Source organism: Thalassophryne amazonica, chromosome 7, assembly GCF_902500255.1.
Source record: "Thalassophryne amazonica chromosome 7, fThaAma1.1, whole genome shotgun sequence".
Classification (NCBI taxonomy): domain Eukaryota; kingdom Metazoa; phylum Chordata; class Actinopteri; order Batrachoidiformes; family Batrachoididae; genus Thalassophryne; species Thalassophryne amazonica.
Window position 1 is genome coordinate 99,726,802 of NC_047109.1, and position 13,476 is coordinate 99,740,277.

The following is a 13,476-nucleotide window of genomic DNA, read 5'->3' on the forward strand; positions in this document are numbered from 1 at the left end:
TTAATTCATTTGTATCACATACACTGACATGTGTGCAGGTAGATTATAAGAGCAAGAGTAGAAATAGAGATATGGGCTTGTAACAGTGTTTAAGTTTGGCAGGCACAGACATCTTGTTGGTGATAGTGGTTGACCGATTAGATTTGGCCAATTAATCGGGCTGATTAATGCCATTTTTCCATTATTGGCATTGGCTGATTAAAGTGCTCTGGAGGCTGATTAAACAAAAAATGTATGCGGATGTTTCAGAACGTAATGAAAGGCATTTAAAGTGCACCGGCCTTCACTGCAAGGGCACCATGTGGAGCCTAGCTTGGCTACAGTTTGGCTGTTTTTTTGTTTGTTTGTTTGTTTTTTTGACAAGAGATATAAAGTTTCAATCAGAGCATGTAAAACCGTGATAAGACAGAGTGTGGTGGTCAGAGAATGTCATTTGCATCACTAAAATAAAATGGTCGATCAGAAAAAGTTTTTTTTCATTGTTGTTTGTATCAACATCTTGTAAATTATCAGCTTAACTAAAATGTACTGTGCAAAAACCTTACTTTTTCATGCTGAAAATACTCAACAAATTTAGTACGTTTCTTGACATTTATCACTTTTTTATTGAAAAGCACATAATCCTTAAAGAGAATAGTGGCATTTTGTAGTTCGTCCTCATCCAACATCTTTTCCCTGAGCTTCATGTGAAACATATCAGTCATTATTATGGGAATTTGGGGGTGGGTGGGGGTCTCGCTTACGGCAGTGGCTCAGAAAAATGCAGGAATACACTTCAAATTGTTATTGAGATAAAGAGTGGTGTGCTTAATGATATTGATATTGTCATTAAATTAAAGACTGTCTTTTACAAACACAAGCAAAATTTCTGGGTTTTTCTTTACCAGTGGCTAAACATGGTTACGGTCCATATTTTATGCATTCAACCATGACAGATGGCCACAGAGACTCAGCTCTATTCAATTTATTCATACAGAGCCAAATCACATTTCACCTCAACACGCTACGCATGAGTAAAATTTAAACCTTGCCCACTCAAGCCTGCACTTACATGTTAGAACTATTGTTGGCTGTTGGCACTATGAAGTGTTACCATTTTTTGTGAACTTGATGTAGAATACGAGGTCTATTAGATAATAAACCGACCCTTTTATTTTTTTTTTAACTATATGGATTTGAATGACGTGCGATTACACCAATCATGCTTGAACCCTCGTGCGCATGCGTGAGTTTTTTCACGCGTGTCGGTGACTTCATTTCCCTGTGGGCAGGCCTTGAGTGAGATGTGGTCCTGCCCTCTCGGCTGAATTCCTTTGTTTCACACGCTGCTCGAGACGGCACGCGTTGCTTTATCAACATTTTTTGTGGACCTGTGAGGAATATCCGAGTGGACACTATTCGTGAAATTAAGCTGGTTTTCAGTGAAAAGTTTAACGGCTGATGAGAGATTATGGGGTGTTTCTGTCGCTGTAAGGACTTCCCACAGAGCAGGACGTCGTGCAGCGCTTCCAGGCGCCGTCGTCGGCCTGTTTCGACCTGAAAACATCCTAATTTAAGGCTTAATTCACCCAGGACGTCGTGAGAGAACAGAGAAGATTCAGAAGAGGCCGGCATGAGGACTTTATGCGGACATTCCACTGTTTAAGGACATTTTTTAATGAAAGACCTGCGCGCAAATTCCAACGGAGGTGTTTTTCCTATCGCGACCCCCCGCGGTCGGGTCCGGCCCGACATGCGACTCTGCCCGCACATTCTTTCATTACAAAATGTCCGTTAACAATGGAATGTCCAAATAAACTCCTCATGCCGACTTCTTCTGAAAGTTCTCTGTTCTCTGACGACTTCCTGGGTCAACAGAGCCTGAAATGTGGAAGTTTTCAACTTGAAACGGCGAGACGCTGCCACCTCGAAGCGCAGATCGCCGTCAGGCACCGTGGGCCGTCCTTACGGCGACACTACCAAACCAAAATCTCTCATCAGCCATTAAAATTTTTACCGAAAACCAGCTGAGTTTATCGAATGGTGTCCACTGAGTTGTGCCTTACAGTTTTGAAAAAATTTTGATCAAACAAAGCAGCAGTCTCTGAGCCATTCCTAAACAATGAAAAAATCGACGAGAGGGTGGGCCACTCCTCACTCAAAGACTGCCCACAGGCGAATGACGTAACCGACAGGCGTGAACTCTTGCATGCCCACGAGGGTTCAAGCATGTCTGATGTAATCACACGTGATTCAAATCCATATGGTTTTTGAAAAAAATAATAAGGTCGGATACTTTTCTAATAGACCTCGTATTTATTTCTTTTCATTTTATTATTCTTCTACCCAATTGTTGACCTGTATTTGCATCAATCTGCAGCTGGTCTGCGCTGTTCCTGAAATTGCCGGGTACATGCTCAAGGGAATGACCCCCAAATGTGGCTGTCTGCCCCATCTACATTGGCCGTAGTTGACTCTACACTCACAATATGTCCCATAACCAGCTGTATTCTTGGATGTGAAGCAGTGAGGATGGGAGCATGAAGCAGACAGTGTTTGAAAAGCTTACGGACAGGTTAATGCTTCAGCAGAAATGTTTATAGCTAAGTCTGACAGACTACAGTTCTGAACCCAAAATTCACAGCTCTCCCTTTATGTTAATCTGGACCAGTGCCAGGCAGTTCTTTAAAGGCCATTTGAGACTGCATTGGCAGTGAAATAGAATCTGCTATTTTTATAGATAGTTAAAAGTGTAGGTACTAGATATCTTGTTAAAATAGTAGTTTGTGTTTATGTTGAAACTACAGAAAATGGAACAAAAACGTGGTTTGAAGACAGTTTTTCACATCACCTAAGGAAGAATGAGCAGTAATTTAAACTTTAAGAGTGTAATAAGCAAATCTAATCATGATCTGGCTGTCATTAAATTTCTGCAGCACCATAACCATTGACACTGAACCTGCACCTCATGGAGAAAAAATAGAACCTGATTTTTAATTCATAAGTTCAGCTTGACTGAGCACAAGATAGTTCCAAGTGGTTGTAAAATGTAATCTGCAGAGCAACAAGTATGTGGTATAAATTAGTGGATGCAGATATCAGATGGAGAATCCTCTGGTGCTTACACTGTGCCTGAAATAGAAAGGAATCTGTTGCCTGCGTGTATGCTTCTTTTTCCAATTGCTTGTCACACCCACATATCTTTTGGTCAGCCTGCAGCAGCACATAATTTATTACCCAGGGCTCCATTATACACTTGTATGATAATGAAATGACATTATACCAATATATTTAAGATTGTAATTGAGTGTCTCATTATCTCGTTATTGCTGTTTTTGTTTTTTTGTTTGTTTTGCTTAGCTAGGCTGTGTCTTTTCTATGCTGCTACACTAGCAATTGGCAAAGCACATTTAAATGGCCACATATATAGAAGCATGGTCACATCATGCAGGTTCTGCCATTCCTATTATGGTGTAAGTGTGAAATTTATCATTATACTGGAATATCTATCTTCACAACTGCATGGCTAATTATCATTACGTCCACCAAGGATGTAATTAAATCACCAGCGTCTATTTATTTGTCTGTCTGTTAGCAGGATTAAGTCAAAACTACTGCATGGATTTAGATCAGGGGTGGGCAATCGTGCCATGAAGGGCCAAGACCCTGCAGGTTTTCCTTGCAACCAATCACCTCAGCAGGTGATTTCATGAATGATCAGGTGTTTATGCTGAGGGGAGAAGCTCAGCAGCAACTCACCTGCTGAGGTGAGTGGTTGCAAGGAAAACCTGCAGTGTCTCGGCCCTCGTTGCCCACCCCTGATTTAGATGAAATGTTCACCACAGATACATATTAGGCCATGGAAGATTCCATTAAATTTTGGAGGTGAACCGGATCCGGATTCTGGATCAAGATTTCACTTAATGTAGGCTTTGAAGGATCATGTCAAAACTGCTTCACGGATTCTCACCAAATTTGCACCAGAGATGGTTATTAGGGCATGGAGGACTCCACTGAATTTTGGAGGTGATCCGGATCCGGTGTTGCAGACTGAACGGTCCCCTCCTAAAAATTGGTCCGCCCTACCATCACTGTGCATGCATCATTAGCCGCGATTCAGGGATTATCGCCTCGTTTCTGCTTAAAACTGCACTCCAGTCATCATCTATCTCAGCGACAGATATCTGAAGCTTTTGTACAACAATCATTTCCACATAAATTCAGCATTATTTCATCATAAAAGATGGCTGAAGCAATCAGAGTGCCACAGCTACACAAGCTGCTAGCTGATCTGTTCACTGCGCATCTGTCATTTCAGCGTCATCTGTTCACTGCGCGTCTGTCAGTTCAAGTGTCATCGAGTTTCGCCTAATTTCTGCTTAAAACAGCCTCGTTTCTGCTTAAAACTGACTTTAGAACAATTTAAGAGGTTTTACCTTTATCATCTGATGGTTAATAATCTCATTATTCCCTTTGATTGATTTGGGTGAAGAGAAATAGACTCAGGCGAGCTGCTGTGGTCCCAAATGACACATGCGCAGTGAAGGCAGGCGTACCGATTTTTGGGGGGTTACCATTTGGTCTGCAACACCGGATTGGTGGATGTCAGAAATCTCGGATTGCTCTTGTTGTTGTTGTTGTTGTTATATTTGAAAAAATAATAATAATTAGGTAGGAGCCGGTTTTAACTGATGAACACATTATCAGGATATATATATAAGCAGAATGTATACAAGATGAATATATACAAGCTAATGTTATTGCTACCTACATGCTACCTAGCTAAGGCAGGTGGTGGCCAAGTGGTTAGTGCACTTGGTTTCAGTGTGGAAGATTCCCGGTTCAAACACTATGGAGTTGCATCAGGAAGGACATCCAGTGTTAAAACAGATCCACCTTGGATCTGCTGTGGTGACCCTGAGTGAAAACAAGGGAGCAGCTGAAGTATATACAAGTATGTAGTATATACAGTACATACTACCTAGCTAAAAGAGCTGAATTAGCATGTCATTGACAGCATGCTCAGCTGCTGTCAAGGTAAGTTTGCTGTTGTTTGAAGGTATTGTCTAATCCAGTCCTGTCTTACTACTGATTGAAAATGTTACCAGCCCATTTTTGCAAGTCTGTAGCCTGGGAAAGCAGCCTTCCAGAAAGTGAGATTATAAAAATGTGGCACACCTCGCTGTTGTAAAAACCGCCTCTGTTTTGAACACTGTTTACTTGCACTGCCTCCAAGGCCAGTGGGCTCATGACAGCTTGTGTGAAACACTGTAGCTGCCTGGGCCCAACCAACTGCAACTTTATTAAACAATGTAACAAGCTAATGACAATGTTTATTCTTCTTATGTTTATTCTCAGGAATAAAAATAAGATGTCAGTCTTATTGAATATCACATTTAAAAATTTACAATAAAAGCTTTACCAAAAACAGTGAAAATTAGAAAGCAAATCTAATAATCTTGATATTTCAGATAAGTATGTGTGTGCCAGGTTTAATATTAACAACAAAAAGTACTTTAGTCCAACTGTTTGTTAGACATTGGTGTCATTGGCTTTGACCTTCAGTTGGAAATTCCCAAGTTGTGCTACAAAAAGTTCCCATTGCCCCATGGAAGAAAACACAATGCTCACACATTAAAGTAGAGTTGAAACAAACAAGCTTTTGTTTCTGAGTGTGTGTTGGAATATTTTTGGATATTGTGCTCATTGGTATACTTCTTGCTTTATAACTTGTAGAGCTGATAGCTATTCATCTTTAAGCAAGTCATCACAGACATTTAAATAAACAGTCAGTGTACCAGAAACATGAAGTTTGTACTGATTCTGTTTGTTGGTGCTGACTGGAATAGCATTTTTCTTTGGTCTGTTTTAGTATGAGAAATATTTCTTTTATTAAATGACAGAAATGTTGTGATACCTGCGTCAGACTGCTTATCAGAGTTGGTGTCTGCAGTAGGCATATCCTCACAGACAAGACCACAGGCCCACTTTCCTTTTAAGAGCTGGACAGAGTAGATCCAACAAAGATCATTTAACTGACCTCTATGTGTGGAAAATTCAGCCCAAGAGCTGCTCTGCTGAGCTGGACGCATTCCAACTAGACTCCAAGCAACCACATAGACATTCCTCACACAGCAGGGCACGTTCACTTGTAATGACAGCCATGGGCTTACAGTTTGTACATATTCTACTTTCAAATACTCTGGCTCAATGTACGATTAATAATCTTGGTATTAAAAAGTACCAGCTATGCTATGCACACTTGAGAAGTGATGGATTCCACCTCCATCTCACCTTTTCTTTTGGAAGCCAGCCTGTGAGTTTCTCCTACACTTGGGTTGAGCCATTATAGCTGAACGAACTGTTCAGCTATTATGACTAATCTTTTTGATTTTAATTACCTTTGTGTATACATGGTCTTCTTGGTCCAACGGAAGCTGCTATCTGACGAAGGCCTTTTGGCGGAAACGTAATTATTATGAAATAAAACAGCGGCTAGACATCAATATTTTGAGTGTGCTATGCTTTTTCTTTATATTTGAGTTAGTATTTCTGCATGTGCACCTCAGCGGAGGATCTTGGTGTGCATTTTTTTTATCTATTTATTCTTTCAATGATTTTTACCATTACTTCTGCATAGGGCTGCAACTTACTATTATTATTATTATTATTATTAGTAGTAGTAGTAGTAGTATGGTAATTGATTAATCTAACAAAAAAATCTTAATTTTACTGATTATTTATTTCTTTGTTTATTTATTTATTGGTCTTGATTGTTTTCCGATTCTTTAATAATATCTTGGGGATTTTACAAGTAAACCATAACCATAAATTCTCCCAGTAACTTTCAGTCATGCATTCAAATATTTAGCCATAACAAGTATTTATTAAAAAAAAGAATCCCAACATATCTATATTATAATATCCACGTGGCCTCTGTGTGCTTGTGTGCGTGCGCGTGTATGGTTTCGCACATGGAGAAACTTGGGAGATGTGAAATTTGCTGTTTGGTATGCTTATGTATTTTGAGTCAAGGATGAATGCTGGGGAAACAGGAACGTTGAAAGGATTACCATTTTTGGAGAAACTATGGATATTAGCTAATGTTGCTAATTACATTCTGGGCTAACACGCCATTCTAGCAGGGGCAAATCATCTATATATTAAAAGTGTGCATGCGTGATTTTATTTAGTAAGTTCATAATATAATTTTAAATATGTGAAAATACATGGATGACAAAGTGAAAGTGAAACACTTATTTCCATCATGGTCCATTTATAAATCAAATGACAAAATAGAAATAAAAATAAAATATAATAATAGTATTAATAATAGTGTGCGTGTAATAACAAGAACCTAAATCATTTATAAATACATTAAGAGAGTAAATTAACATGAAAAAAATTATGTAATTTACAGGAAAAAAGGGTGAGTTCTTCTAAAAACTGTTGAGGTCTAAGGTTCTAAGAACATTCTGGACTCGCACACCATTCCAACTCATTATAGAAACTTTGCACAATTTATTACCACCCTTGAAAAATGTCAGCTATCTATTTTATAAACACTACCCAATCTAGAGCTCATGGATCCCCACGGGCAATACGCTAGTTAGATATGAAGTGCTAAAAATTAAAAATGGAGTCATGGAAAAACATATGGAATACATTCTTGCACATAGCATGTTCTCTACCTGAGACACAAGAAGAGAAAAAAGACAATCCTAACATATTTCATAGGACTGCACATATTTTTTCTTTATCACTTAATCTTTTGCTTATTTTCTGGATGAATAATTGGTTGTTTGCTCTATAAAATGTCAGAAAATGGTGAAAATATTAATTGGTGTATAGCTCATAGCTTAACATAATGTCCTCAAATGTCTTGTTGTGACTATTCCATTTACTGTCAGAGGAATAAAGAAACTAGAAAATATTCACATTTAGGAAGCTGAAATCAGAGAATATGAAATTTGTGTTGTGTCTGTGTGCATTTTTACTTTTGTACATTTGCATGTTGCTTCATGTCAGCAAAGTCTGATTTCTTTGTTGGCTAATTATTTTTGTCATTCATTTGCTGTAGGGCGACGGTGGTTGCTGTTGCTGCCTACTTAGATGCATTTCAGAAAGTGGCCGACCTGGCCACCAACTCACGAGGTACAAATATACTCATATTTTCCAGAATGCTAATCTTGTTGTATCAGATCTGTCACATTCAAAGAGGTTATATATGAGTGCTAGAGTCTGCACTCGCCTCATCTTCCTATTGTCTTTTTGTGCCACATGTGGCTTCTCAGAGAGTGTGTCTAAACTCTATACACTTATCAAAGTGAGCAGGATCTCATCCCTCCCTTGGTTTACACCTCCAGCCATGCTACACACTATTAATAGTAACTGAGGCTGACACGTATATTCATCTCCTTACACACTGCAGAAAGAAGGGGGGAGGGGATAAATGGTGAAATACGGGACTCATTTCTCATTCTTTTTGTCATTAACACAATAAATGTTTGTCATGTAGGAGCCTAAGGTTGGAAGACTGTTTTAATTGAAATTACGTTTTAAAGGAGGGCTGTTTTCAAATTGCAAGGGCTAAATTATGTTAAGCTATGTTATTAACAATGTTTTACTAAGCTGTAGGAGTTTTGAAATGGGGCATATCTATGCCCCATAGTCCCTGTAATAGCTGTGCATTCATTTTTTCTCCAGGTTTGTTACATTCTTGGAGATAAAGCTGTTTAGCTTTCCCATAGCAGTAATAGTTCTGATGATGAAAATATTTTGGACAGAGAGAATAGCTTTAATGTTAAGTCAAGATGCCTTGCTTCATTTGTTTTTGATTTAGGAGATTCAGGATAGGTAGGTAACCTGAGGTCACAGATCTCCCTACAAAACACATTTTAACACTTGCAGGAAGTCATTAGAGTTATTGTCAAATCTTTTTTTGGTGTATAATAGTGGCAGGGGTTTGCAGTGACCACAGGTGTTGATACGCTCCAAGGCCTGGAACAAGGAGTACTTTTTTTTAGGTCACCAAACACAACAGCCCACAGTAATTGTTTAATATAACAAAAGTCTGGAGTATCATTTACAGATGACACATTTGTCACCAAGTTACTCTGGTGCATTGTCCTGTATCTGTAAAACAGCTGTTGTACTTCAGTCTTATTTGAGCGTCTCAAGTAATCATCTTTCTCTATCTTGAAGATACTGTCTTTCTGTATTGTTCATGACAAAATAGATTTTATAAAAACATCATACGCTTTGTGTGTGTGTGTGTGTGTGTGTTGCACAACCTTTGATGTCTAAGAGCACCTGTATTGTTTGTTATCAAGCTCGGATGTCATAGTGACACTGACAAACAATGGAATTAGATCATTTATTTCTCTAATATACCACCTTCCTACCTAGTTCTTGATCAAGGATATTTCAATTAATGTGACCATGAATTCAGCACAGAGCTGTAGTTGGTGTAATATTCTTTCTACTTTCAGCCACTCTTCTTCATTCAGTCACTCTTCAAAAACATACTTTGCAAATTAGCTGGCTTTCCTCACTCAAGCAGATTGCCAGTCATCAACTTGGATTTTCCATGTGGCCAGAGTGCTCTGCTTTTGTGTGTGTGTGTTTGTGCGTGTGTGTGCCCACTTTGAGCTCTTCAGTTTTAAATTGTAGCATGTATTTTTTTTCTATATGGTTTTCAGTTAATTATTATTAAAAAATTGAAGTTAGAAGGGAAAAAACCTTCTGTCAGATGGTAGAAAAACTGCCTGATGCAGCTCTCTACCTCACTAGATTGAAGCTACTCTATTTTGAAGAAGGGAGCAAGTGTTATGTTCATCTAATATTAATGTGTTTTTAATTTTTTAAAACATTATTTATGACTTGATGATATGAAATATAACATAAAATAAATGAAATATGAAGTTTGAATTATGATTTGTACCTTACATTGCCTCAAGTTGTGCAAATCTTGAATTGCTATTATTTATTCTGTTTCACATAGTTCCATTGATGTTTGAGGAGGGCCCATTATATGGAAAAAATGGCCCCTTATTTCAGGCACTGATGGACCATTAGTCCATGCCACCCTTTTAAAATCTGAATCACTCCTTTCTTGTATGTAGCAAAGTCCCACCCACAACACTATCTGATTTGTTAGATGTCAAAAGTTCAGCATATCAACACTGAAGGCTACTGTCCAACAGACTGGCATAGAAGAAGGTCACAGTGTGCAAACTGAAGCTGTGTCAGCTGTATTAATTTATTTTTTTGTTCATTTGTTCAGCTTCATAATAATGTTGGTTGTAGCTCACTGCACTTTTTGTGTGACGGTCATGTTGAAAGGTTCTGTGAATTAAACATATGCTGTAAGGCATTTCAGGAAAGTTTTGCATTAATGTTGCATTGTGTCATTCTAAATTTTGACACTTTTTTTGTTGTTTTTGGTGCAAGCAAACATTCAAATATCGACTGTTGGTCTCCAACATTAGCATTTATCTCTATTGGGGCTGGATAAGCCATATACCTCAAATGATGTGCCAGTCTCAAATTATACTGCTGTAATACCTGTCTGTACAGCCGCCACAATCAGCCAAGCTTAATTTTGTATGGTTTTATGATTTCTTTATTAATTACATAGTCTTCAAGTATTAGCTTCAGTGAATGTATGAGCTAATGTGTATTAAAACCCTACACCCAGTTTTAGAAATAGTCCAATGACGGGCTGTTTTAGCTCAATATAACTCTTGACTTTTGCATGCTGTTTGCATTTCTGTATTGTTATAATTGATTTATTTTAAATAATGTGAGCTACCCTTTGTAAAAAGCATGTAAACATTACACACAATTCCATTTTACATTGTGGCCAAAGTTGAAAGTGCCTAATGAAGTGAGCTCAGATGAGAGAATTAAAAATATTACCAGAATAAATTTACAATGAGCAACATTCATGGGCTTTTTAAACTAAATTACAGCTTACTAGTTTGCAGTGGAATGAAAGAAAATGACAGGAATGTGAAGTGGAGAAAGTTTTGAAAGACAGACTTAAGTTTCCAGACAAAGCCTTTATATTGTTCCTTTATCCAGACAGTGGTTCAGCCATTGTTCATATGTGTAGTATACATATGTAGAACAACATCTTACCATACAGCCAATCAATTAAGGATAAATAGATGTACACACTGAGAAACGTTCACAAGTGCTCATTAGAGAGAGATGCAGAATTTAGCTGAAGCCACCTGTGCAGATTTGCTTTGCTACATTTTTTCATTTTGGTGAAGTACCTCTGAGTGCAGCATGCTTCTGCACAGTGGCTCTTGTTTCTTCTTGTTGCGTCATAGTGGTTTTTCTTTGTTATTCTTGTTTCTTTTCAATGTGCTGCTTGCTTAAATAATTTTTTTTGGTGGTGTCCCCCCCCAGATGTGTTTACTGCATTGTTCTCAAGATTACTTTAAAAAAAAGCTAATTATGTCTAAAATTAGTCAAAATATCAGGTCTGGCCTGGAATTAATTTGTCAGTACATTAGGATAAAGATGTGTCTATGATCCCCCCCCCCCTCCCTAAAATTCAGCATGCATAATTTGTTCCTCTTATTAACTGAGTACTTCCTAGTGTGATTTATTTATTTATAAATGCTTACATTCTATAGATTAGATTAATTATAAATAATACATAAGATTAGTTGACTCCAAAAACAAGCATTAATTGCAGTCTTACACTAAATCCTAATCACTTCCAGATAGATTATTTAATTCTTACATTGTAACCAACGGCTCATATGTGTTATACCAATAACAAATGCCAGTGAGCAGAATTCATGAAACAAGCTGAACAGGTTTGTTCTTGAGTGGATTCTCGCAAGTTTGGATAAAGAGACAGTTTAGAGGATTTAAAAAATAAAATAAAATAAAAAATCTGATTAATACTGAGATGAAAGCGGGATCGTGGTGGACGCTGGCAGCTGTGTTTATTTTAGTGGTACATGCTGAATGTGGAAAGCATATGTGAAGCTGCTCCAAATGTTTTTGAAATGAAATAGACCAGTTTCAGATGATGGTCAAAACACTGGCTGACTGGCCTCATCTGTCAGCACTGAGTTTCTCAAGAACTGCCCAGTATGTGGTTTTACCTTCATGCTGTCTGTGGAAAAGGTGAGAGAGTTTAACATTTTGAATCTGCCTCTCGTCTGAGTGACTGTGTTTGTGTTGAATTTTGTTTCAGAAACCAGCTTTTCACATAAGGGAAAACCTACAGTATCACCTTAACCCCTTAACGCCTGAATTGATATAAAAAAATGTTTTGTGTGTGTTTTTGCCTTTAAGTAGATGGTAAATAATGTTGAGATTATTAATTTCACTTTTGCACAAAAAATAAGTCGTTATTTTGGTAATAATTTATGTTATAATGTTATAATAATAATACTGGTGTGTTGCACATATGCGACAACAGGCATACTGGTCAATTTGGTATGTTGCATATTTGAGTCAAATATTGTAGCATATATGCGACAATAGGCATTAAGGGGTTAACAGTTAAATGTGAAACATTATTTGGAGACTAAAAAGAGACAAGCGTTGTGATAGAAAGCCAGGATGAAACTGGTTATGTGATCTACAGAGGTTAATATGTTCTGAGCCAACTAGATATTACCAAATGTTTAAACAACTTTTTTTAAAACCATTGATTGTTTAAACTGAATTGCATGTTTGGTTTGTTGCCTGGAACCCGAAGCCACTTATTCAAATATGCTTAAAGGACATGTCGCACCAAAATCATAACAACTTAGATTTAGGCTGTTAGTGACCATCCCATGATCCACCGGGGTTACTTTGTGCACTTCCGTGACTGGTTTCAAAGTATGCGCCATTCGCAACAAACAGCTACGGAGACTTCCGAAAACAAAGTACTCATTAGTACTCGGGTGTTTCCAACAAGTGTTGTCGCAGCTAGAAGCGTCCCAGCGTGTGCTTCAACGGAATGCAACTGATAACGTTAAGAACGGAGGCACAGATTAATTCCAAAGTTGACATAAGTGTGATGTTGTGTTATGATGACTCGTTTTTAAGTGATGACTGTTAATTCTGATGTAGTCACTGTAAAAGCTGTGGCTCCAAGTAGTTTGATGTGCACCTGCAGCCACGATTCATAAATGCAGCCTGTCAGTAACCATCTCTGCTCCAGGATCAGTTTTGTGCACGATTAATTCTGAGTGTTATCAATAAAATCTAAAAAAATACATCTACTGCCAGGGGAAAACAAGTGTCTCGTTAGCTACACAGCGCGCGTGCACATGCACAGCAAGCTTCGCAGCACACATACACACATTCCAGCTCCAAATTTACACTCTCAAATTAAGAAAAAATAGAAATCTAGCCACAAAACACAAAAGGGGTAAAATGCTGAACATGCCAGACTCAGTGTCGTGTTATGGATTACTTTCCAAATGTAAACTTCACGCAATCAAAGAAGTGCGTGCGTGTGTGAGATCGCCATGGCTG

The 13,476-nt window shown here is 38.0% G+C and overlaps 1 protein-coding gene across 1 annotated transcript in view; it reads left to right on the forward strand.

Moving 5' to 3' along the window:
- LOC117514670 (protein MTSS 1-like) overlaps window positions 1-13,476 on the forward strand; it is a 117,545-nt gene that overhangs the window by 22,885 nt on the left and 81,184 nt on the right. Inside the window, exon 3 of the mRNA XM_034175240.1 lies at window positions 8,060-8,133. Coding sequence (XP_034031131.1) covers window positions 8,060-8,133 — 74 coding nt within the window. The remainder of the gene's footprint in view (window positions 1-8,059; window positions 8,134-13,476) is intronic.